We start from the raw sequence: 25,693 nt of genomic DNA, 5'->3' as shown, positions 1-25,693 counted from the left end.
CACGATCTACAAGGGTATGTAGATGCACTCCCTTCTCCCTCGTTGCTAGATGACTCCATGGATTGATCTTGGTGATGCGTAGAAAATTTTAAAATTTTGCTACGTTCCCCATCAGTGGCATCATGAGCTAGGTCTATGCGTAGTTTCTATGCACGAGTAGAACACAAAGCAGTTGTGGGCGTGTATATTGTCAATTTGCTTGCCGTTACTAGTCTTATCTTGATTCGGCGGCATCGTGGGATGAAGCGGCCCGGACCGACCTTACACGTACGCTTACGTGAGACTGGTTCCACCGACTGACATGCACTAGTTGCATAAGGTGGCTAGCGGGTGTCTGTCTCTCCCACTTTAGTCGGATCGGATTCGATGAAAAGGGTCCTTATGAAGGGTAAATAGAAATTGGCATATCACATTGTGGTTTTGGCGTAGGTAAGAAACGTTCTTGCTAGAAACCTATAGCAGCCACGTAAAAACTTGCAACAACAATTAGAGGACGTCTAACTTGTTTTTGCAGCATGTGCCGTGTGATGTGATATGGCCAAAAGGATGTGATGAATGATATATGTGATGTATGAGATTGATCATGTTCTTGTAATAGGAATCACGATTTGCATGTCGATGAGTATGACAACCGGCAGGAGCCATAGGAGTTGTCTTAATTTTTTTATGACCTGCGTGTCAACATAAACGTCATGTAATTATTTTACTTTATTGCTAAAGCATTAGCCATAGTAGTAGAAGTAATAGATGACGAGACAACTTCAAGAAGACACGATGATGGAGATCATGATGATGGAGATCATGGTGTCATGCCGGTGACAATGATGATCATGGAGCCCCGAAGATGGAGATCAAAAGGAGCAAATGATATTGGCCATATCATGTCACTATTTGATTGCATGTGATGTTTATCATGTTTTACATCTTATTTGCTTAGAACGACGGTAGCTTAAATAAGATGATCCCTCGTAACTATTTCAAGAAAGTGTTCCCCCTAATTGTGCACCGTTGCGAAGGTTCGTTGTTTCGAAGCACCACGTGATGATCGGGTGTGATAGATTCTAACATTCGAATACAACGGGTGTAAGCCAGATTTACACACGCAATACACTTAGGTTGACTTGACGAGCCTAGCATGTACAGACATGGCCTCGGAACATGGAAGACCGAAAGGCCGAGCATGAGTCGTATAGAAGATACGATCAACATGAAGATGTTCACCGATGTTGACTAGTCCGTCTCACGTGATGATCGGACACGGCCTAGTTGACTCGGATCATGTTTCGCTTAGATGACTAGAGGGATGTCTATCTGAGTGGGAGTTCATTGAATAATTTGATTAGATGAACTTAATTATCATGAACTTAGTCTAAAATCTTTACAATATGTCTTGTAGATCAAATGGCCCACGTTGTCCTCAACTTCAACGCGTTCCTAGAGAAAACCAAGCTGAAAGATGATGGCAGCAACTATACGGACTGGGTCTGGAACCTGAGGATCATCCTCATAGCTGCCAAGAAAGATTATGTTCTAGAAGCATCGCTAGGTGACGCACCCATCCCAGAGAACCAAGACGTTATGAACGCTTGGCAGTCACGTGCTGATGATTACTCCCTCGTTCAGTGCGGCATGCTTTACAGCTTAGAACCGGGGCTCCAAAAGCGTTTTGAGCGACACGGAGCATATGAGATGTTCGAAAAGCTGAAAATGGTTTTCCAAGCTCATGCCCGGGTCGAGAGATATGAAGTCTCCGACAAGTTCTTTAGTTGTAAGATGGAGAAAAATAGTTCTGTCAGTGAGCACATACTCAAAATGTCTGGGTTGCATAACCGCTTGACTCAGCTGGGAGTTAATCTCCCGGATGACGTGGTCATTGACAGAATCCTTCAGTCACTTCCATCGAGCTACAAGAGCTTTGTGATAAACTTCAATATGCAGGGGATGGAAAAGACCATTCCTGAGGTATATTCAATACTGAAATCAGCGGAGGTGGAAATCAAAAAGGAACATCAAGTGTTGATGGTGAATAAAACCACTAAGTTCAAGAAAGGCAAGGGTAAAAAGAACTTCAAGAAGGCCGGCAAGGGAGTTGTCGCGCCCGGTAAGCAAGCTACCGGAAAGAAGTCAAAGAATAGATCCAAGCCCGAGACTGAGTGTTTTTATTGTAAGAGAAGTGGTCACTGGAAGCGGAACTGTCCCAAATACTTAGCGGACAAGAAGGCCGGCAACACTAAAGGTATATGTGATATACATGTAATTGATGTGTACCTTACCAGTACTCGTAGTAGCTCCTGGGTATTTGATATCGGTGCGGTTGCTCACATTTGTAACTCAAAGCAGGAGCTGCGGAATAAGCGGAGACTGGCGAAGGACGAGGTGACGATGCGCATCGAGAATGGTTCCAAGGTCGATGTGATCGCCATCGGCACGCTACCTCTACATTTACCTACGGGATTAGTTTTAAACCTCAATAATTATTATTTAGTGCCAGCTTTGAGCATGAACATTCTATCAGGATCTCGTTTAATTCGAGATGGCTACTCATTTAAATCCGAAAATAATGGTTGTTCTATTTATATGAGAGATATGTTTTATGGTCATGCTCCGCTGGTGAATGGTTTATTCTTAATGAATCTCGAGCGTAATGTTACACATATTCATAGTGTGAATACCAAAAGATGTAAGGTTGATAATGATAGTCCCACATACTTGTGGCACTGCCGCCTTGGTCACATAGGTGTGAAACGCATGAAAAAGCTCCATGCAGATGGACTTTTGGAGTCTCTTGATTACGAATCATTTGACACGTGCGAACCATGCCTCATGGGTAAAATGACCAAGACTCCGTTCTCAGGAACAATGGAGCGAGCAACCAACTTATTGAAAATCATACATACTGATGTGTGCGGTCCAATGAGTGTTGAGGCTCGCGGTGGCTATCGTTATGTTCGCACCCTCACTGATGACTTGAGTAGATATGGGTATGTCTACTTAATGAAACACAAGTATGAGACCTTTGAAAAGTTTAAGGAATTTCAGAGTGAGGTTGAGAATCAACGTGACAGGAAAATCAAGTTCTTGCGATCAGATCGTGGGGGAGAATACTTGAGTCACGAATTTGGTACGCACTTAAGGAAATGTGGAATAGTTTCACAACTCACGCCGCCTGGAACACCTCAGCGTAATGGTGTGTCTGAACATCGTAATCGCACTCTATTTTATATGGTGCGATCTATGATGTCTCTTACCGATCTACCGCTGTCATTTTGGGGCTATACTTTAGAGACTGCCGCATTCACTTTAAATAGGGATCCGTCGAAATCCGTTGAAACGACACCTTATGAATTATGGTTTGGGAAGAAACCTAAGCTGTCGTTTCTAAAAGTTTGGGGATGCGATGCTTATGTCAAGAAATTTCAACCTGAAAAGCTTGAACCCAAATCGGAAAAATGTGTCTTCATAGGATACCCTAAAGAAACTATTGGGTATACCTTCTACCTCAGATCCGAAGGCAAGATCTTTGTTGCCAAGAATGGATCCTTTCTAGAGAAAGAGTTTCTCTCGAAAGAAATAAGTGGGAGGAAAGTAGAACTTGATGAAGTATTACCTCTTGAACCGGAGAGTGGCACAACTCAGGAAATTGTTCCTGAGGTGCCTGCACCGTCTAGAGAGGAAGTTAATGATGATGATCATGAAACTTCTGATCAAGTTGCTACTGAACTTCGTAGGTCCACAAGGACACGTTCCACACCAGAGTGGTACAGCAACCCTGTCTTGGAAATCATGTTGTTAGACAACGGTGAACCTTCGAACTATGAAGAAGCGATGGCGGGCCCAGGTACCGACAAATGGCTGGAAGCCATGAAATCCGAGATAGGATCCATGTATGAAAACGAAGTATGGACCTTTACTGACTTGCCCGATGATAAGCGAGCCATAAAAAATAAATGGATCTTTAAGAAGAAGACAGACGCGGATGGTAATGTGACCATCTATAAAGCTCGGCTTGTCGCTAAGGGTTATCGACAAGTTCAAGGGGTTAACTACGATGAGACTTTCTCACCCGTAGCGAAGTTGAAGTCCGTCCGAATCATGTTAGCAATTGCCGCATTCTATGATTATGAGATATGGCAAATGGACGTCAAAACGGCATTCCTTAACGGCTTTCTTAAGGAAGAATTGTATATGATGCAGCCGGAAGGTTTTGTAGATCCTAAGAATGCTGACAAGGTGTGCAAGCTCCAACGCTCGATCTATGGGCTGGTGCAAGCATCTCGGAGTTGGAACATTCGTTTTGATGAGATGATCAAAGCGTTTGGGTTTACGCAGACTTATGGAGAAGCCTGCATTTACAAGAAAGTGAGTGGGAGCTCTGTAGCATTTCTCATATTGTATGTGGATGACATACTGTTGATGGGAAATGATATAGAATTCTTGGAAAGCATAAAGGCCTACTTGAACAAGTGTTTTTCAATGAAGGATCTTGGAGAAGCTGCTTACATATTAGGCATCAAGATCTATAGAGATAGATCAAGACGCCTCATTGGTCTTTCACAGAGTACGTACCTTGACAAGATATTGAAGAAGTTCAATATGGATCAGTCAAAGAAGGGGGTTCTTGCCTGTATTGGAAGGTACGAGATTGAGCACGGCTCAATGCCCGACCACGGCAGAAGATAGAGAAAAGATGAGTGTCGTCCCCTATGCCTCGGCCATAGGGTCTATCATGTATGCTATGCTGTGTACCAGACCTGATGTAAACCTTGCCGTAAGTTTGGTAGGCAGGTACCAAAGTAATCCCGGCATGGAACACTGGACAGCGGTCAAGAATATCCTGAAGTACCTGAAGAGGACTAAGGATATGTTTCTCGTTTATGGAGGTGATGAAGAGCTCGTCGTAAAGGGTTACGTCGATGCTAGCTTCGACACAGATCTGGATGACTCTAAGTCACAAACCGGATACGTGTATATTTTGAATGGTGGGGCAGTAAGCTGGTGCAGTTGCAAGCAAAGCGTTGTGGCGGGATCTACATATGAAGCGGAGTACATGGCAGCCTCGAAGGCAGCACAAGAAGCAATCTGGGTGAAGGAGTTCAATACTGACCTAGGAGTCATACCCAATGCGTCGGGCCCGATGACTCTCTTCTGTGACAACACTGGAGCTATTGCCCTTACAAAGGAGCCCAGGTTTCACAGGAAGACCAGGCATATCAAGCGTCGCTTCAACTCCATTCGTGAAAGTATTCAAAATGGAGACATAGATATTTGTAAAGTACATACGGACCTGAATGTGGCAGATTCGTTGACTAAACCTCTCCCTAGAGCAAAACATGATCAACACCAGAACTGCATGGGTGTTCGATTCATCACAATATAATTAGGTTACTGACTCTACTGCAAGTGGGAGACTGTTGGAAATATGCCCTAGAGGCAATAATAAAATGATTATTATTATATTTCCTTGTTCATGATAATTGTCTATTATTCATGCTATAATTGTGTTATCCGGAAATCGTAATACATGTGTGAATACATAGACCACAACACGACCCTAGTGAGCCTCTAGTTGGCTAGCTCGTTGATCAAAAGATACTCATGGTTTCCTGCCTATGGGCATTAGATGTCATTGATAACGGGATCACATCATTAGGAGAATGATGTGATGGACAAGACCCAATCCTAAGCATAGCTCAAAGATCGTGTAGTTCGTTTGCTATAGCTTTTCCGAATGTCAAGTATCATTTCCTTAGACCATGAGATTGTGCAACTCCCGGATACCGTAGGAGTGCTTTGGGTGTGCCAAACGTCACAACGTAACTGGGTGACTATAAAGGTACACTACGGGTATCTCCAAAAGTGTCTGTTGGGTTGGCACGAATCGAGACTGGGATTTGTCACTCCGTATGACGGAGAGGTATCTCTTGGCCCACTCGGTAATGCATCATCATAATGAGCTCAATGTGACCAAGTGGTTGATCACGGGATCATGCATTACGATACGAGTAAAGTGACTTGCCGGTAACGAGATTGAACGAGGTATTGGGATGCCGGCGATCGAGTCTCGGGCAAGTAACGTACCAATTGACAAAGGGAATTGTATACAGGATTGATTGAATCCTCGACATCGTGGTTCATCCGATGAGATCATCGAGGAGCATGTGGGAGCCAACATGGGTATCCAGATCCCGCTGTTGGTTATTGACCGGAGAGTCGTCTCGGTCATGTCTGCGTGTCTCCCGAACCCATAGGGTCTACACACTTAAGGTTCGGTGATGCTAGGGTTGTTGAGATATTAGTATACGGTAACCCGAAAGTTGTTCGGAGTCCCGGATGAGATCCCGTACGTCACGAGGAGTTCCGAAATGGTCCGGAGGTGAAGATTTATGTATAGGAAGTCAAGTTTCGGCCATCGGGAAAGTTTCCGGGGTAATCGGTATTGTACCGGGACCACCGGAAGGGTTCCGGGGGTCCACCGGGTGAGGCCACCTATCCCGAAGGGCCCCATGGGCTGAAGTGGGAGGGGAACCAGCCCCTAGTGGGCTGGTGCGCCCCCTTTGGGCCTCCCCCTGCGCCTAGGGTTGGAAACCCTAGGGATGGGGGCGCCCCACTTGGCTTGGGGGCACTCCACCCCCCTTGGCCGCCGCCCCCTTGGAGATTGCATCTCCTAGGGCCAGCGCCCCCCTGGGGTCCTATATATAGCGGGGGGAGGGAGGGCAGCCGCACCCTAGCCCCTGGCGCCTCCCTCTCCCTCACGTGACACTTCTCCTTCTCCCTAAGCTTGGCGAAGCCCTGCCGAGGTCACCGTTGCTTCCACCACCACGCCGTCGTGCTGCTGGATCTCCATCAACCTCTCCTTCCCCTTTGTTGGATCAAGTTGGAGGAGACGTCTTCCCAACCGTACGTGTGTTGAACGCGGAGGTGCCGTCCGTTGGGCGCTAGGTCATCGGTGATTTGGATCACGACGAGTACGACTCCATCATCCCCGTTCTCTTGAACGCCTCCGCTCGTGATCTACAAGGGTATGTAGATGCACTCTCTTCTCCCCCGTTGCTAGATGACTCCATGGATTGATCTTGGTGATGCGTAGAAAATTTTAAAATTCTGCTACGTTCCCCATCACGTGGTTCTTTTGGCCTGATTTTTTTGTCGAAACATCCCCCAATAATGTTGTGTGAATAACATGGTCATTAATGCACCACGGACTTGATAACTTACACACAAACACCCTGATAACTCACACATCACAGACCTAATAATTTATGTACCCCGGTCCTGATAAATTTGGCATTGGGGGGGGGGGGTGATCAAGTATCCCCCGGTAACTTTCCTGTGAATAGCCTGGTATCTCACACATCGGAGACCTGATAACTTATGCACCCCGGTCCTGTTATTTTTTGTGAGGGAGGAGTGATGAAGTATACCCCCGATAACTTTTATGTGAATAGCATGGTAACTCACACCTTGTAGACCTGATAACGAATGCACCCCAGTCTTTTGGTAAATTTGGTGACTGCATGGGGGGAGGGTGGTTGATGAAATATATGCTTGGTAACTTTTTGTGTGGATAACATGATAACTCACATATGGCAGACCTGATAACTTATTTTGTCCCAGTCCTGGTAACCCTGGCGACGGTGGTGAGGGGTGGGGAAGGGTTGTTGATGCAATATACCTCCGGTAACTTTTTTTTCAATATCATGATAACTCACACATCATATACCTGATAACTTTGGCGTCGGGGGGGGGGGGGGGGGGGGTCATCAAGTATCCCCTGGTAACATTCGTGTGAATAGCATGGTAACTTACACATTGGAGACCCGATAATTTATGCACCCCGGTCCTAGTACTTTTCGCGAGGGACGGGTGATGAAATATACCCCTGATAACTATTATATCAATAGCACGGTAACTCACACCTCGTAGACCTGATAACTAATGCACCCAGTCGTTGGTAAATTTGGTGACTGGGTGGGCAGAGGGTGGTTGATGAAATATGCCCTTGGTAACTTTTTGTGTGAATAACATAATAACTCACACATCGTAGAGCTGGTAATTTATGTGCCTCAATCCTGATAACTTTGGCGACGGTGGTGAGGAGTGGGGGAGGGTTGTTGATGAAATATACATCCGTTAACTTTTTTGTCAATATCATGGTAACTCACACATCGTAAACCTGATAACTTAGGTATAAACAACGCGGTAAATTTAGACCCGAATAAAAAGTTATCGGAACATACCCCAATTACTTATGTGCAAATAGCACGGTAATGCATGCATCCGGAGCTGATAACTTAGATATAAATACCACTATAAATTTGACCCAGGGGAAAGAAGTCGTTTAAAACACATCTCCGGCCACTTCTGTATAAATAACATGTTAATATACACATAACATAATTGATAACTTTACAGTAACTTTTCACAAAAAAAGTGATCAAAACATGTCAACATGAGATCTAGTTTTAAAGTTCTCATCGTGATGGATTTTTTTATGTGAAAACGATTTTTCAATAAAAAAACGACAGTTTGAGCAATAAAATATTTTACATCTTTGAAATAGCGAGAATTTACAATGACATCAGGTTTTCTGTGCTCCACTATTTTTGCATGTGGAGAGAATGTTGGAGGAGCCATTTTTATGCCCCAGTAATTTTCATGTAAACCTAATGGTAACTGGCGTACCACATAGGTGATAACTCATTTAGCCTAAGTCTGATAACTTTTCATCCGAAAAAAAAGTCATCGAAACATCCCAACATGGGATCTAGTTTTTGAGGTCTCGTCGCGACGAATCTTTTATGTGAAAACAGTTTTTCAATCGGACCAATGGTTTGAGCTACAAAACATTTTGAAGTTTCAAAATATGGAGAATCTTTGCTAACATCATCTGTTTTGTCTTTTAGTATGCATGCATGCATAAATTTATTAATCATTGCTAGCTGCATGCAATTTCCTCAGGATTAGCTAGCTACTAAACTCGCATGCATATGTGGTTGTTCGGGCACTTGTTGCTTCGATCAGGAAAAGAACGAGAGAAGCGGGAGCCATCGAAGGGATTATGGTTGCTTAACGTCCAAACGACTAGACGTTAACACAGTCCTTAAATCAAATCTATTACTGCAGTACAATGTGTCTTTGATCTTCTTGGTGCTAAACCTAAAGAAGTGGTTTATTGAGATGTCACGTGTGACACAATCAACACTTGCGAAATGTCAATCTCCTTCTAGTCACGCTGCATTTTCATGGGTTCACAGTTTCATCCGATTAGGAATGATTAAGAAAGCATCCACCAAAGAAGGCAGGATACATACATACTATATGTTGATCCATTGTACTATTTGTGGTGATATAATTCAAGGATCAGACACCTTTTTGCAGCAATTGTTTACAAGACTTAAAAATTGGTGCGAGAAAGCTAACATTTATTGTCAGTCCAATTTGGAATCATGTCAACGTGTGGATTTCCCGCTCCAATTTTGAACTTCTCGATTCAAAATTGGAGTGTCAAGATGTTCTGGCTCAAATTTTGAGGTCATGCCTGCGATTACAATGGCAATGACAGCTTCACTTTTCAAAGTGTTGTTACAAAAAAGTGTTCGATCCTTGAATATATCACGATAGATAATACAATGTCTCGACATAATAGGTATCTATCATGCCTCATTTGTGGATGTTTTTTTTATTCATTCCTAACCAAGTGAAACTATAATCCCGAGAAAATGTAGACTGGCGCTTCGCAAGTGTTAGCCTTATCAGCCGAGCCATCCCATTAAGCCGGTTATTCATGTCAACACCAAGAGGTCCAAGATACATTGGAGTGCATGGATAATCTATCTGGTTATAGGATATAATACATCTATAATACCTAAATAGTTCATCCTCACTATTCTATTTCTCTAGACATGCAGCCTATCCACATCATCATTGTGCCACATCAGCGTATTTGTCTTCCACGTCATCGTGTTTCTCCCACAGAGTTTTTCTTTCCGCTGCTGTCCGCACGTTGGAGGAGTAATCCCGGCTCAGTTCTCCTCAATTATTCCCCCACCCATCTCCAAATTAACTCTCCCACCCATTGATGCCCATAACTAGATCGTATTCATCTTTCCACCGAATAGCAGATGGAGCGACTCCCCCTTTAAGCTTCCATCTCCACCAGAGTTCTCCCTTTAAGCTTCTGCCTTCACCACATTGACTAGCGCTTTTGTTGGAGAGGAAGTTCCGACGGTCCATGCCCTTCGTCTGATGGCAAATCACGAGGAGGAGGCGGGGTGTGGAAGCTTCTAGACCCAGACGTCCGTCCATGGGAGATGCCCGCCGCCTCCATCGCTCAGCCACAGCCCGCAGGGTCGCCATCCTTCTCCTACTTGAGTACCTGGCCATGTTCAACAACTGACCACTGGTCGCCATTGTTCTCGATTCGCGATCACCGATCCATCAAGATCTGCACCACATGGTATGCCTCATCCGCCCTATACCTTGGGGTCTGCCGCCAACTGTACCTGATACGTGCGTGCGTACACTGATCCCAGCCCTTGGAGCCACAAGTAATGACCAAATTTATGCTGCCACAACTCCCCACGAGCAATGACTACCTAAGTGGCTATCGTTCATGTACTGATGTTTGGGTATTGTATTCTCAAATCTTTGTGTGCGTGCATACCCTTCCTTGCAGGTTGATTCCCCCAATTGATTACTTTATGTTTTATGAAAAGTTTTGAGTGGAAACTTTGCTTTCTTGGAGATTGTAAACTCATTTGCAGATTCCATACTGAGCTCATTTGCTCAAGCAGGTTGCGTCAGTTAGAGTTACTGAATCCCTTTGAGATTGGCAATGCTACCATCCACTTGAGGCAACTCTTGCTCCGCCATTCTATAAGCAGGATTGCATTGCACGGATTGTAGTATTGTGCATCGCTAAAGAATACCTCTGAAGAAATTACCTTACAAAAATGCACAACTTTTTTATGGTATCACGCCCATAATCTTCTTTGTGGTTCAACACATCTTCTATTTGTAGTTACTGGTGTGCGTGCTTAATGTATTTCTGAATAATCAAAATATCTTGATGTTTGCAGGTTACTTTTGTTAGAATTTTGCAACTGTCTTCCAGTCATTTTCATGTGTTAATGTCGTGAGTTACTCAGGATATATGCGCACATGAGAATAACAAGTATAGGTCTGAACAGTTGAAGGAAGGTGAAAAAAAAACAGTTGAGGAATATCAACATATCTTTTCTGTCCATTCTCATTAGTCTTGCGTGAACCTAAAAATTGTATTGTGAAACAGGATACAGATTGTTTGAAAGATGCCGAAACTCCAATGGAGAAGCATCAGTAGTGATCACTCCTTATTTTTCTTTCTAATCTCTATCTTCGGTAATTTTCATATGATTTTTCATTTGTTATATATGACGACAAATTTGGTGGATGTGCTCTCTAATGCTCATTTCCCTATCTGTCGAAGTAAGAACATGTCCTTTAATTACCTTTACAGATTTTTATTCTTTGATTGCTATTGAATTTCTTAAGTTCGACTTTGCGGAATCTGTAAGATTCATTTTACTATCTCTCTTCTTTGTCATAGTTGTTCGACTTAGGATACATATCGTTGTTGGAACAGGTTATCCTGACTTCCCAAACCATGAATATTAATGGACAAAATGAAATGCTCATCGAATACCATGTGTAATTATGGAAACAAAGTTCATCATCGCTCTAAATTTAAAAGCCTTCTTCGTTGACTGGTCTTGCCTTACTAAGTCAAGTAGTATCACTATTTTATATTTATTTCATCAGGATTTTTCTCGCTAATTTGAATTAATATTGCCTCACTAAATGTAGTAGAGGTTGAATTCTTTTGAAAAAATTATGGTACTACATGAATGGGCATATTTCTGCTTTCACTATCATTGACTCTTCTTAAACGTTTACTATTTTTTTTCACTTTTGAAATGCCACCACCTGGTGACTGACTGTTTGTTATCCTCACGAGATGAAGATAAAAAGTGAGCTATGATGCAAGCAACTAAGAAGAGTGATTACCTCCCAATGAAATTTCCAATGACTATTTCATTTCTGATACATAAATATATACATGTAATTGTTCTTTGTGCGTAGATGTTTTGGATGCAAAGATGGATGGCGGGGTCACTATATATATTTTTAGCTTATAAAGGGTCACTATATTTAGTCATTGTAATCTGAAGCATGCACCGATCGACTAATGTTCATATTTCTTTAAATGAAATCTTTAGTAGCCAGTCGTGCATTGTCCAGTCTCATCAAATGGCTTTCTTTTTGCATCGATACGATGTGCTTAACAAGTAAATTCAAATGGTTTATTTTTCATTTGTCTAATATATATCCATTTTTTCTTACTATAAATCCCGCAACAACGTGCGGGGAATCATCTAGTTTAATCTATAAGAAGATCCAACTTCTACCAGGATCGATGGCCATATCAACGAGACGAGGCCTCGCTCTTATCAACCTTCGACACCGTCCCCTTGTGGAACCCGCTTCCCCCATCCTATCCTCCCTAGAAACTTCACGGCTCTTCCATCCCCATCGTATCCTATCCTCTCTATGGATTCTCCCTCCTCTATCTCAAGCACCGCTCATTCTCCATGGCCGACGTGGCAAGTTTGCGGCAGTCTACCGCATTGGGGACTACCGTTGCACCATACATTCCCACCCACATGTTGCTAGCAACTTATATGCACCTACTCCCTCAATTTCTAAATATTTATCTTTTTAGAGATTTCAAATGGGCTACTACATACGGATGTATATAGACATATTTTAGAGTATAGATTCACTCATTTTGCTCCGTATGTAGTTATTTGTTAAAATCTCTAGAAAGACAAATATTTAGAAACGGAGAGAGTATTATATTGTACACTTCCTGTCTAAACTATATAGACACATGCCCTCCAGTCTTAGTCCATAGCCGTAAAATGTACTAGCTCAGTCTAGATCATCTAGCTAATTAGCACGACAATCTGTCTACAACACTGCACAGCCGCCGTAGATACCTGGAACGTTACAATGCCCGCCAACGTACTTCGTACCCTCGGGATGAAGCATGTTCTGATCACATGCACAGCAGTAAGTTAAGTCTATATTCTCCTTCGTCGCCCAAGGGTCGCCACGAGGTCTGTCCACGCCGTTGCGTCCAGCTGCAACGCAAACAACGTAGGCACTTGCTCAGAACCGTGTATATGAGGAGAGGAATGATCGAGTCGGTCCTGATCATGGCAACCAAGCAGGTCAACAAACCAATCACTTCACTATATACACCGCTAGCTACACGATTAGTGTGATACGGGATCTTGATCCACGTCATTTGTACTAAATTAGCAACAATTAATACGTATCGGAGGGAATAGTAAAAAGTAAAACTCACTGGTAGAATTATCGCTCAGTGGCTCGCAGTAGGTCACGGAGTGACCACTTGGAGTCCTCCGTTTGCCACAGAGATATAGCTCGGCGAAGAAGAGTAGTCCCGGCGATCCCTGCTGGCTGGCTTTTGCAATGAAGTTGATATGTATCTAAGGGCGGCATTTAGTAGGCACATAGTTGACAGGCCTGACTTCCAAGAACTCAAACTTGGTCTGGGCACCAGAAATGATAAAGGTGATTAATTAGACAAGGCCATGACAATTCAAATCACAAGTTCACAACCAACCCAAAATTGCTAGATAGATAGATAGATAGATGGATGGATAGTGCTCGATGAACAGGTGGGTAAACTGGTTAACTGGGAAAGACCATGCACCTTCTTCGTCTCGATGTAGTAATCCAAGGCGAACTCCGCGATTCTTATGGACTGCTCAGCATGAAATTTTGGATCGTGCTTAGGCCGTTCTGCGTAGTACCTAGGATCATTCTCCCTGCGACCAGCAAATAAAACAGAACCATGTCAAATTGGTACTAGTACAAGGGATCGTGTACAACCATTACTAATATTGTTAGATTGTGCGTGAGAAGAGGCAACAAAACTCAGCAATTGCCTGCTGCTGCTAATTTACAGTGCTTTGTAAAGTTCAGAATGATCCATCGAGATAATGACAAGTACTATATATTCCCTCCGTTTCAAATTACTTGACCCATACTTATCTAGATACGGATATATTTAGACACTAAACAAGTATAGATACATCCGTATTTAGACAGATTCAAGTCAACTAATTTGGAACGGAGGGTTTCTTTGTCTTAGCAGGGAGACGGAGGCCGCCGGGGAGGCGGGACCCAGATGGGGTAGGCCCCGGCCGCTGGGGATTGAACAGAAGAAGCAGACACGTCGAAGGTTGGCGGCAGGGTCGCCTGCCTAAGCTCGTTCGCGGCTATGCTTAGATTGCTTAGGTTTTCGGCGGTGGCGTCCATCGCCGACTACAATCGGAACCCTCTGCAAGAAGGCTGTGCCCTACACGGATCTGAAAGAAGAAGAATTTCTTGTTTTAGGCAAAGAAAAAGATAGCCCAAGTAACGGGACCTATATCTCGTTTAGAGCATCTCCAACAACCGCGCAACAGCTTCCATTATACATGCCCTTAAACATCTGTTTGCGCCGCGTGTGGGTGAAAATGCTGCATACTTTACAATCAGAGCATGTACCATGGAGGCAACACCTAGGTGCTCCCCCATGCTCCACATGTGCACGAACCGGCGAGGACGATGGTTTCATCTAGTCGGTGCCCAACCCGTGACCTCAAGCTGCCATCATTGGCGAGCACCTTTTCCATCTCTCTCGTCAGCGTTTTCACTGCTCTGTTTCCCAGAATGGGGCACATCTCACTCGCTTGCTTTTTCCCTTGCTTTCATACCTTTCTCAGCTGAGGAATCCGGTTCTTTTGCAGGATGCCGCTTTGGCCTGCAAGCAGCATGCTAGACCATCCGAACCTACGTGGACAGCTGGGGCATCACTCCACGGTGGAGCATTGGCCATGCCCTTAGAGGCTCCATGCTGAGCCTCTGGAGTCTGGCGTAGAGGTCGCTGGAGAAAACAGTCAAATATCTGGGCGTGGTGCTGCTCCCCTGACAAGCCAACGGAGGATGGGTGCTTCTTTTGCTTTTTTCTGATGAAAAGGCAGCAAACAGTTACAAGACCAATTTCGGAAAAACGGGACAAGATCACAAGACCAATGCTCTCAAGCCTGAATCACGTCAAGGCAAATCTGGTTTCTGTTCTCTTCTAGTCGGCACATGATCTGTTCTGTTTAGAGGAGCGAGTTTCCAAAATCCTCATGGGCAGATTTCCCGATGGCTGGTGGATACAATTAACACGATGCCAAGGGTGAAACACAAGATTCAAGTATCACTTTTTTATAGCAAATTCGGAAACTATAGCACCCAATGAAAAAAAAATCAAAACTATGACCCCGTCGGCCTCCTGTGAGCCGAAAAGATCTTTTTAGCCAACAGTAGGCCGAAAAGTCCCTGAGGCCCACCTTTTCACGTTAACGGGAGGCCAAAACTGCATGGCTCCACTCTTCGGCTTAGGTTAGGCCGAAATGATTTTTTTTAATTTCGGCTTATGAATATTGTGCAACCATTGCCCATCTTAGACATTAAAAAAAATATTTCCGCGCAACCCTTTCCCCTCAATATTTTCCCGTCAACTCATTCTGGGGATATTCTGCAGAGGAGTTTTGGTTCTGCTGTGTTAGCGGCTACGTACAGAGGCCTGTGCAAAGCTTGCATGTTGAAGTCTAGAAAATCTAATCTTGTTGGATGCCCATTATTGTTACAGCTCTGGTCATACGAGAGATTCCCTATTAGATGACTCTATGTCTAAGATGGGCAATGGTTGCACAGTATTCATAAGCCAAAATTAGAAACAAAACTTATTTTGGTTTAACATAAGCCGAAGAATGGAGCCATGCTGCTTCGGCTCCCATTAACGTGAAAAGGTGGGGCCCAAAAACTTTGCAGCTTACTGCTGACCAAAAAGGACTTTTCGACCTACTGCTAACCAAAAAGGTCATTTTGGCCAAGGTACGCACCTCTTCGGCCAAGGCATGGCCGAAAAGCCCATTTCGGCCAAATCCTGACCGAAAACTCCCTTTTCGGCCCACACGAGGCCGGCAAGGTCATATTTTTGAATTTTTTTGCATTGAGTGCTATAGTTTCCGAATTTGCTATAAATAACGTGATAGTTTTGAAAAAAAAATCGAAACACAAAGGATCGGTCTCAACGTCCAGTGATGAATGTATAGATGCTATCTGCGAGACTGTTTCACAAGCACTGCACAAGAAAACGCACTCGACCAGCTACAGAAATTCAACTCCCTGCAACAAACAAAGCTACTCCAATACTTCCAATGCTGGCAGCCAGGAATTCAACCTGGTATACACACAAATACTTCCAATGTGGTGTTACAAAAGCCAGGCCGCCTAGTTCATTCAAGTCAATAGTAATACGGTTGCACGTTGGCAGCCACAACTTTGAAGAAAATAAATAATCCGCATTGCGTCCATGCTGGAAGATTTGGCGACGTCTGAACGCCGACCAGTCATTTTACAGTCAAAAATTTCTCCTCTACAGTGCAAAAAGAGAATGTGCAGGGGCAGTTTGAGTCCCATGTGTATAATGTATCTGTTCCTAAATAATGCACCCCTTATCCATGCACGGCGTCCTCACGAAGTACGCAGGCCCAGATCCTTCAATTGCTGAGGTTCCACAGGGGACGGTGCTTTGGTGAGCGAACATTGAGCAGTCGTGGTCTTTGGGAAAGCTATCACATCCCGGATTGAACTTTCGCGGGCCAAAAGCATCACCAGACGATCCAACCCATAGGCAATGCCCCCTGCATTAAGGAGGTGACAAATATGACATTTCTGTTTGATATTCTATTCTAGTTCTAGTAACTAAAAGCAAAAAAAAATAAAAATAAAAACGATTAGTTCACAACAAATGTGTGAGGGGCAGCCTTTATTCAAAGGCTAACATTTCTGTGATATCCTAGTTCGAGATCTAGTAAGTAAAAGCAAAATGAAATTTATCAAGATTATTCAAATACCTTAGAATCAAGATATAGCAAAAGAACAAGATTGAGCCACTTTTAGAGAAAAGGAATAAGATTGCTTTAGAAGGCCTCTTGTTTCAGAAATAGCAGTGTAATGAAACATGCAAGCAGCAACAAAGCGGAATGCATAGCTACTATCTTACACTAAAGAACATGATACATTGAAAGCCATGTGGTTGAAGTATCATACCATGTGGGGGAGCACCCATGTCAAAACACTCCAAAAGGTAGCCAAATTTTTCCTCTGCCTGCATTGGAAATTTCAAATATTAAGTACACCACCAAAAGAGAGCAGCACTGGATATACAAATAAGGCTCGGTTGCTGAATGGTTATGGACTCAGTTGGTGCAGTATTGAATTATCATGAAGAGAGTACATTAATATCATGAAGAGCAAGTCAAAAAAATATAGTCAAACCTGTTCAGGTGAGATACCGATGATCTCAAAAATCCTTTGTTGCACATCACTTTTGTAGATCCTCAAACTGCCTCCTCCGATCTATGAACAAGAGGACAAAACATCAGATGTACTGTATGATTTCATTTGCAGTAAGCCAGTAACGCATGCACATAGTCAAATATATATCATATGATCATTTGCCCACCTTGCTCAATTAGTCATCTACAATAGAAAAGGGCACTAAAGCGTATTTACTATTTAGCATCTGAAACATGAAACACACTCTAATACAAATGTAACACAAGAAAAAACAGGTAGTGCTTGTACAGGGGGATACAATATCATCTTAATTTGCATAAAACTACTAAATTATATTGAACTTTGATGCATATCAGTATGTTTCATGTCTTGTTTGTCTGTTGGAGGCGTGGATGACTATTTATCAAGATAATACATGAAAAATCTAGGTACATAAACTTCACATTGTAGTGCATAATTGCAGATTCAAACAGATTGAAACATTAAAACAACAAACTAAACTAAAACTTGCATACACACTTCAAAAGAGAAACAAGGAGTACCTCCACCCCATTGTAAATCATATCATAAGCCAAGGCACGAGCTGATGGTAGATCATTCATATCTTCAGGATTTGGTGCAGTGAAAGGATGGTGTAGAGCCTGTGTTTGAAATTGAGAAGAACAAGGGTAGTGACAAAACAGAAAATAAGATACAACCTTTTCTTTTAGCTAGATGTGAACACCCAGTTTAATTAGGCTCTTCAGTTCATAAATTTTGACAAAAATATGCAACTTTCCATACTGTTCAGTAGAATATTGGGCATACACTATAATATAAACCATGAATCCATGATACTTATGTACCAATGCCCATCCAAATGGCATTAGCATGTAAATAAAACTGTATATCGACTGATGTTCCCCTTCACATATCTCTTTGTAAACACGTGTCATACCAGATCATGTCTGGATGTCATCAACAAAGTTCTAAGATTCGTCCAATATTGGTGGGTATTCTTGCGATACAACGTAGTACAATGTATCGTACTATACCAAGGTTCAAAGTTTGTTCATAGTGTATTATCAGCAACTAAACAGCAATCAACATTCAACAAATAACTGCAGTCTCTTAAAAAAACAGCAAAATGCTAGTTCTCTAACGTGATGCACGCACAGGCTTAAGGAATACCCATTTTTGTTTTGTAGAAGTAAAGAAGAATACGAACCGATTATAATTTGTTAGTACAAACTAAAAGACTGACCTCATATCGCTGCTCGTCACTATTCCATTCAAACATTGGAAAATCTGTCACCCAAAGAATTGAATGTGCTGACTACAGAAAGAAATAGAAATTTTTAAGGGCAGAAACAGAACTATTCTTGGTGTCTCATCAGTATGCCAAGAATATGTTTACAATACAAGGACGGAAGTTCTTGGTTTGAGAGACTCACTGTATCTATCACGTCCAGCTTATGAGCAATAAACAATCTTAACCTGCCAAGAATTTGATTAGCTGTTGACTGCTCGCCCAAGGCAAACAGGATAAGATCACCTGCTTTTGCATCTAAAAGTTCCAACAGGTGTTCTTTCTTTTCGGGTTTTAGACTTGACACCAACGGACCAACTCCTTCAAGCTCCCCTGTGGTACCACAAATAAATAACATATCATTTGCTGCCAGGCCATGTAGTTTTGTCTAATATAACAAGGACATATTATCCTTTTTACCATTGTCCATAACTTTGAGGAAAGGCAGGCCCTTAGCTCCAGCTTTGGAAGCCTCAGCATAAACAGTTCCCTTCTTTAGGTCGGTGTTTGAAAAAACTTTGGCACCACCAGGCACACATAATGCCTTTATTACACCACCATTTTCTAATGTATCTGCAAAAACCTTGAAGCTACTGCCCAAAAATACATCACTAGCCTGCATTTGACAGAACAAGAGTGAAGGGAGAAAATATGCAAGTAATAAACTAAGAAAAGAGTTTACAGCGTGTGTTTCCCATGTAAGCTGCAAGGTAAAAGCAGCATCAAAATCTACAGACCTACAATATCATACTAGTAACGGTACTCCTGTGAATTAAAGTAGAGGACTTCTGTTTTTTATATGCAAAAAAAGGAGTAGCCCCTCATCCAAAACAAAGTTGTTCAAATTTGTGATGGTAATTAACTAAATAAATAGTTACCACAATTACCAAGGCCATTCTACCAAGATATTAGAGGTCCTCACATCTTTTAGCCCCCAATCGAACCGAAGGTCAGGCCTGTCTGTCCCATAACGGTTCATCGCCTCGTTGTAGGTGAGCCTTGGAAAACACTTAGGCAGCTTGATATCTCCTACCTCTTTAAATATCTGTGATATGAATATTCCATAGCTGAATCAACCATGAATAGCAAAAATAGCTTAAGAAAAAAGGGAATATTTTCTGAATAATGAACTAAGAGACTACTACTGATGGTTTAATATTCGGCAGCTAAACTACAAAATGAGCATACAGTTGTTGTGCCTGTGACCTCTTTAGAATTATAAATGGCACTGACTGTGTTACCTTCTAACTAGGGATTTCACTAACAGACAGCAATGACAATAGATATCTGACAGGAAAAAGAGAAAGAAAACATAAAGCTGGTCAAAACCAACATACATGTATCATCAATTCTTCATTCAAGCTCAACATATCCTCCATTGATGTAAAGGCAATCTCCATGTCAAGTTGTGTAAATTCTGGTTGCCTGTCTGCACGCAGATCTTCATCCCGGAAGCATCTGCCATAAAGCAGATCAGTGAACAAAGACAACTGTGCAGCTTTCCACAGAAGTAGTTAACTGATTCAATACTACTAGTATAGTACTAAATGACAGCTGGACATGAGTACATTACATGACACATATGCTTGTGCTCTGATTGATTTGTATTAATTGTATTATAATTCAAGAATTCAGCTAAGTTTACAAAAATGAAGATGAAAAGTTGTTGGCATAAAAAAAAGTTGCACCAATAATATACTCCATGCATTAACACAACTATATCTATGAAATAATAACATCCAGGCCTTCAAATGTGCTACCTACTTACCTTGCAATCTGAAAATATTTTTCGAAGCCAGAGGCCATCAACATTTGCTTGAACAGCTGAGGGCTTTGAGGAAGAGCGAAGCATGTTCCTGGCTTCAGAAATCATATTGGAGGAAATCAGAGGAACAGAAAGCACTTGGCAAAGTGATGATGAACCTTCATTGCATAGTTATTACTTATGAAGTTTCTTTTGACAAATATTACTTATTAAATTACTATACCTACCACTAACACACTAACAAGCAATGTCAACATAATTCTAATGCACAATAAGTCTGCACCTCCACAATGTCATTGTTATACTCAAATGGAACAGAAGTGCATTAAGTATATAAGAACAAAACTATAGAGCATTGTATGTCCGAGTCTAGGCAAAATAGAATAGGAACAAGTTTAGTCCTCCAAAATAGTTTGTAAGTGTACTTCTATTGCAACTTCTAAAAGACAAGTAGCCAACTCAACTCCAAAGATATTTTCTAGATCAGAAAAATCAGCCATCAGCCCAAAAGAAAAACACAGCAAATTAACCACATTCATCTCCTGGAAGGTGATTGTGCTTAATAGCGAGTAGAGATTGAATGATTGATATTGGCGTTACTTTTACAATAAAGCAGACAAATATGGCATTAGGCATCAGATCTTTCAAAATTACAAAGGGTACGAGAACAAACCAAACAGAATGGTGTGGGCATCAATAGAGGAAACAACCATGTTATAATTGTGTCTGCAAAGTACAGAGGTTATTCACCTGAACTCTTGAAGGTACAAGATAGTCCCGAGCGCCTTCTGGTGTAGACTTGGATAAAATTGGAGTCTCAATCTACCTTAGAACATGTAGTAACTTTAAATAAAATATTAAAAAAATTATACCAAGAGATGTATACATTCTAGATATTGCAAGGGAAGCTACACTAATCAGTGCATTGCATTCAGTTTAGTGACTCATTGCATCTATTATGACCGATCCACACAATTTGCATCAATACATATACATTATGTGCTAGTGCTACTGGTGACAGCACATTAGTCGTATTTATGTCCCCTTTATACAGCCAGTAAGACTAGCCACAGTGGGAGTAACTTCAGCAGTAACATCGAGTCCAACTCAGCAAATTTGCTTATGTGGCAATGAGTTAATGAAGAGAGAGATAGTTATAGTAACTTAGCTAGTTACTGTAACATCACATGTTCCAATGCAATATGAGTCTATAACCTAATAAATAAATCTTTGCATGTTATCACACTTAAGTTACTACCCACTATGAAGGTAGTAACATAGTCTAGAAATATGTGTATGTTACTATCCATTGTGGCTAGTCTAATGAAAATGGCTGATGCATAAAAATTGGTGCTGTTAGACAAGTGGGTGGAGAATTAGCAACCCAAGGGACAAGTTGACCTCTTGGCCCAGCGGCTTATGTAGCGGTTGGCCAATTAAAGCTACTACGAGAGCAACTATCTTGATCTTTATGTTGCAGTTTTAAGAACAGGGACACCATATTGAAAATGACAGGCATATAGAAGTAAATAGGACATGGTGCGGTCAAACAACAGCACAAAATATATAATTAGCATACCTCAACAAAATCATGCCTATCCTCCAAGTAACGACGAATGTGTTTAATAACTTTATGACGTAATCTCAAGTTTGACTGCATTTGTGGTCGACGCAAGTCCAGCACCCTAAATCTGTAATATTTAAGATAGGACATTCATATAAAAAGGGCACACATTGCTTAAAACGGTGGAAATTGAATGCAGCATTTAAATAAATTCAAGCATAACAGACAGCGGTAAATTGGTACCGTAAAGTTGAACAGAGGAAGAAATGATAATAAGGAAATGAAATTTAGGGAAATAGGAGCAGTCATATCTTTGACAAGTATATTTCTATCTAGAGCGAAGTTGTGATCTGACACATGATCATTACAGCCAATGGAAAAAATTATAGTGAAATACAATATTGTACCATAAGTCATCGTCCAGCAGACTCTTAGAGGGTGACTTGACAGACTGCGGTATGATATTCAAATAGACTACTAGTACAAGTTAGCATGATCGATATGATGATGAAAATGTGTCTCAACTAAATTAAATCTGCAAACCTCCTTCATGATAACAATGAATAATCAAATATTAAAAATCGCTCTAATGAGAAGATGCCAGAAAATTAAGTATTGAGAAATCATAGCAATATAAATGGTTCACCATGCCTAAGTTTCTTATGCACCATCTTGGTGTCTAAAATTATATGTGCAACTTCAGATGTCTCAATATTCAGTGGCAAAAGTGGTTCACAATGCTCCCAAGTCTCAATATTCAGTGGCAAAAGTATATGCTCCCAAGTCTCAATATTCAGTGGCAAAAGTGGTTCACAATGCCTAAGTTTCTTATGCATCATCTTGGTGTCTAAAATTTTATGTGCAACTTCAGATGTACAAATAATCACATTCTGCACAAACGTGATAAGTTTAAGCACTTGCTAGACAATAATCAATCAGCAGCTAGATATTTTGGGGGATCCAACAGAACTTTCTTCCAAGTATATGACAATATGCCAACAAGAGAATACGCAGAGAACACAGATTCTGGTTCTTACCTCAATCTGACTTCTTCCGGAAATTTTTCTTTCACTGTATCAGCAGTGGTGATTGGAAAAGGTAGGGAACGAGTTACCGAGTTGAGCACTGATACATGATCTGCAGCAACCTTCAAGGTGCGAACATGATATCATCGTTACAAAAAGATGTTGCAATTTGGAGGAACAAGAAACAAAGATGGAAAATCTCATGACAGCTTAACGAAACAATTATTCGAACAGTGAAAGATGAACTATGTCGTATATGGTTTCTCTCCTTTTTGTTAATCTCTAACGCATTCTGCATGTTCCAGAAATGGGATGATGGCCTGATCCCATTTCCATTATGATCAACTGAAGGAACAGTGTCTTGCAGTTCACAACTTGGAATAGAAAGATAAGAGAGTAAGAACACAGACAGGTCTTGGAGAAAACCTACACCCTACTGTAGTAGTAACATTTCTATGCTAGATAGTGTAAATTTCCAATTCTGATCACATTAACTAGCTCTTTCATCCCCAAAAACATTAAATAAATTACGATAGAGGCTAGTCAGTACCTCTATAGCCCCAGTCCTCATATCTGCATTGATGGATTCTGTTGGGCGCGGGCGCACCACCCCCTCAACAGAAACCACTGATTCCACTCTCAGCTTGTTCACAACAGCGTAAACTTCAGGGTATTCTGGCAGAGTCGTCACCTGCAGAAAGAGTAGAACAAACACTGGCTTGAGATCACTAAACATTTGAATAACTATGACAGGCAATCTTGAAATAATTATCACTCCACAAGCCTCTGCGAAGTTTTTTTTCCGATAAAAAGGGAATATTAGTTGCGTCGGTATAGAGTACTGCTTCCACAATCCACATTGACCTTTGCTGGCCGCAAACACTAGCCAAAATCACTCTACAATGCAGTATCTGGTTTCTACATCAACACAACAGACCATTCCAGGTGGCACAAATTATGTGGTGAAAGCTTCAGCAAAAAATGTAATATCATCGGCGGTCAGCTGCATAGACAGAAGTTGTCTCTAACCGCAGCAGCAACTACATTACATGTTCACAGCCAAGAGATGATGAATTGATGCTTGTGTTTGCACTTTGCAGCAGCAATAACCAAACCAGCGGCATTGAAACGAAAACGGGTCACCTGGACCATGCCGGAGGAGTCGCGGAGGGTGAGGAAGGTGAGGCCGGCGTGGGAGCGGCGGAGGGCGACCCAGCCGCAGAGCCGGACCCGGCGCCCCGCGTCGCCCGCCCCGAGCTCGCCGCAGAGCGCGTCCCGCTGGGGCCACTGCAGAGGCTGCATCCTCTCCAGCCTCGCCTCGGCCGCGGGGGGCGCCACCGCCTCCTCCGGCGGGGTCGCCGCATCGGTGGCGGCCGCTAGGGTTCGGGGCGTGGGCGTGGAGCGTGAGGGGGCCGAGGCGGAGCCGGAGAGCAGGAGGAGGCAGCGGAGGTGCGAGGCGGGAGGCCTGCGGCTGAGCGGCCTCAGGCGGGAGAGGAGGGAGAGCGGCGAGGCGCGGAGGAGGGAGGACGCCATTGGAGGCGACCCGGGAAGGGAGCTGAGGAAGAGGAGAGAGGGTTTGGGATTAGAGACGACGATGATGGGTTTCTGAACCATTGATTCATGGCCCTTATCCTCCGGCGCGAATCTTACAGCACGGCATCACACCTTCAAACTGTGCAGCGAAATACGCCGAATTTGGAAGCTTTCGAACGGTTTGAATACATGCTTTGCCAACTTGAAAGAAATTTTAGTCCCTATTTGGCACACAAAAATGTAAAACATAACAATTTCAAAATGCTCCGAGCGTAGATCGTGCTCTCACAAGGCGGTTGAACCTATTTAAAAAATACCATTAAGATGACCTTCGCAATAAAACCATTGTACGCATCCCACCTACTAATCTATACCCGTGTTGTCAAGGATATCAATAGCCGAAAGTTGATTTTTCAACGTTAACATTGATGACGACCGTGAGGAATCCTCACCTTGTGAAAAGCCATCGCCCTTTGCGACTTGATGACTCCGCCTAAAGCAAGTTCCGACCGAAGTCGAAGGTGAGAAAAGGTGAAGGACTCCTCGAAGGCGCCTTAGAGTCGCCTTCACCAAGCTTGGAGTGCGGATCCTCGACGTCGCTCAGCAATCCTCGATGTCGCGACTCTGCAAACGCCTCCATGACTCTGTCAACTCGATGTTGCGGAAAAAAATTCCATACTTATCATGGCCAAGCCATGCCAAAAAAAAAAGAGTTACAACGCCACCGCAACTCCGCCAACTCAAAGAAGCTTGTGAGCCAAGCTCACCGGAAGAAAGGGGACCCCCAGATGTAAGCCAGAGGCAATCCGTCGGCAGGGGCAGAAGCTCCACATGCACCCATCGTCATGGTGAATCCTGGCCTCCTCGCGGCAACCCTTTGGGTTGTCCAAGACTTGGTCAAACCTCTCCAGGACTTGGTGGCCAACGTTAGAATTCCCGCCACACAAGCGCAAGCACCAATAACTGGCATGGTCGAGGTCCACCCGACAACGTGAATTTTCGACCAGCTCCGAGCAGATCGCATGACATCCGGGGAGCCTGGCTCGCTC

General features: G+C 42.7%; 1 protein-coding gene across 1 annotated transcript; it reads right to left on the bottom strand.

The window, feature by feature from the left end:
* Nucleotides 1-16,294: 16,294 nt before the first annotated feature.
* On the bottom strand, nt 16,295-24,711 carry LOC125542760 (aspartate--tRNA ligase, chloroplastic/mitochondrial). The gene is made up of 15 exons (XM_048705934.1): nt 24,255-24,711; nt 23,662-23,802; nt 23,124-23,233; nt 22,102-22,213; nt 21,273-21,344; nt 20,526-20,617; nt 20,095-20,215; nt 19,680-19,802; nt 19,178-19,373; nt 18,903-19,090; nt 18,713-18,784; nt 18,012-18,110; nt 17,449-17,529; nt 17,221-17,278; nt 16,295-16,811 (listed from the first exon to the last, which is right to left on the bottom strand). Exons 1-15 carry the CDS (start codon nt 24,642-24,644, stop codon nt 16,642-16,644), a joined length of 2,025 nt encoding a protein of 674 aa, XP_048561891.1. The 5' UTR covers nt 24,645-24,711; the 3' UTR covers nt 16,295-16,641.
* Nucleotides 24,712-25,693: the final 982 nt, after the last annotated feature.

Source organism: Triticum urartu, chromosome 3 (genome assembly GCF_003073215.2).
Source record: "Triticum urartu cultivar G1812 chromosome 3, Tu2.1, whole genome shotgun sequence".
In the NCBI taxonomy this organism is placed as follows: domain Eukaryota; kingdom Viridiplantae; phylum Streptophyta; class Magnoliopsida; order Poales; family Poaceae; genus Triticum; species Triticum urartu.
The sequence above is the reverse complement of the archived record's forward strand: the minus strand, read 5'-3'. Positions and strand labels throughout refer to the sequence as shown.

Excerpts from the sequence above, each read along its gene's own strand:
- LOC125542760 (XM_048705934.1), bottom strand. The coding sequence starts at position 24,644 with ATGGCGTCCTCCCTCCTCCGCGCCTCGCCGCTCTCCCTCCTCTCCCGC. Across the intron at positions 23,803-24,254 it reads ACTCCTCCGGCATGGTCCAG|GTGACGACTCTGCCAGAATA; the intron begins GTGACCCGTTTT and ends CTCTTTCTGCAG. Across the intron at positions 22,214-23,123 it reads CCGGAAGAAGTCAGATTGAG|ATTTAGGGTGCTGGACTTGC; the intron begins GTAAGAACCAGA and ends TAAATATTACAG.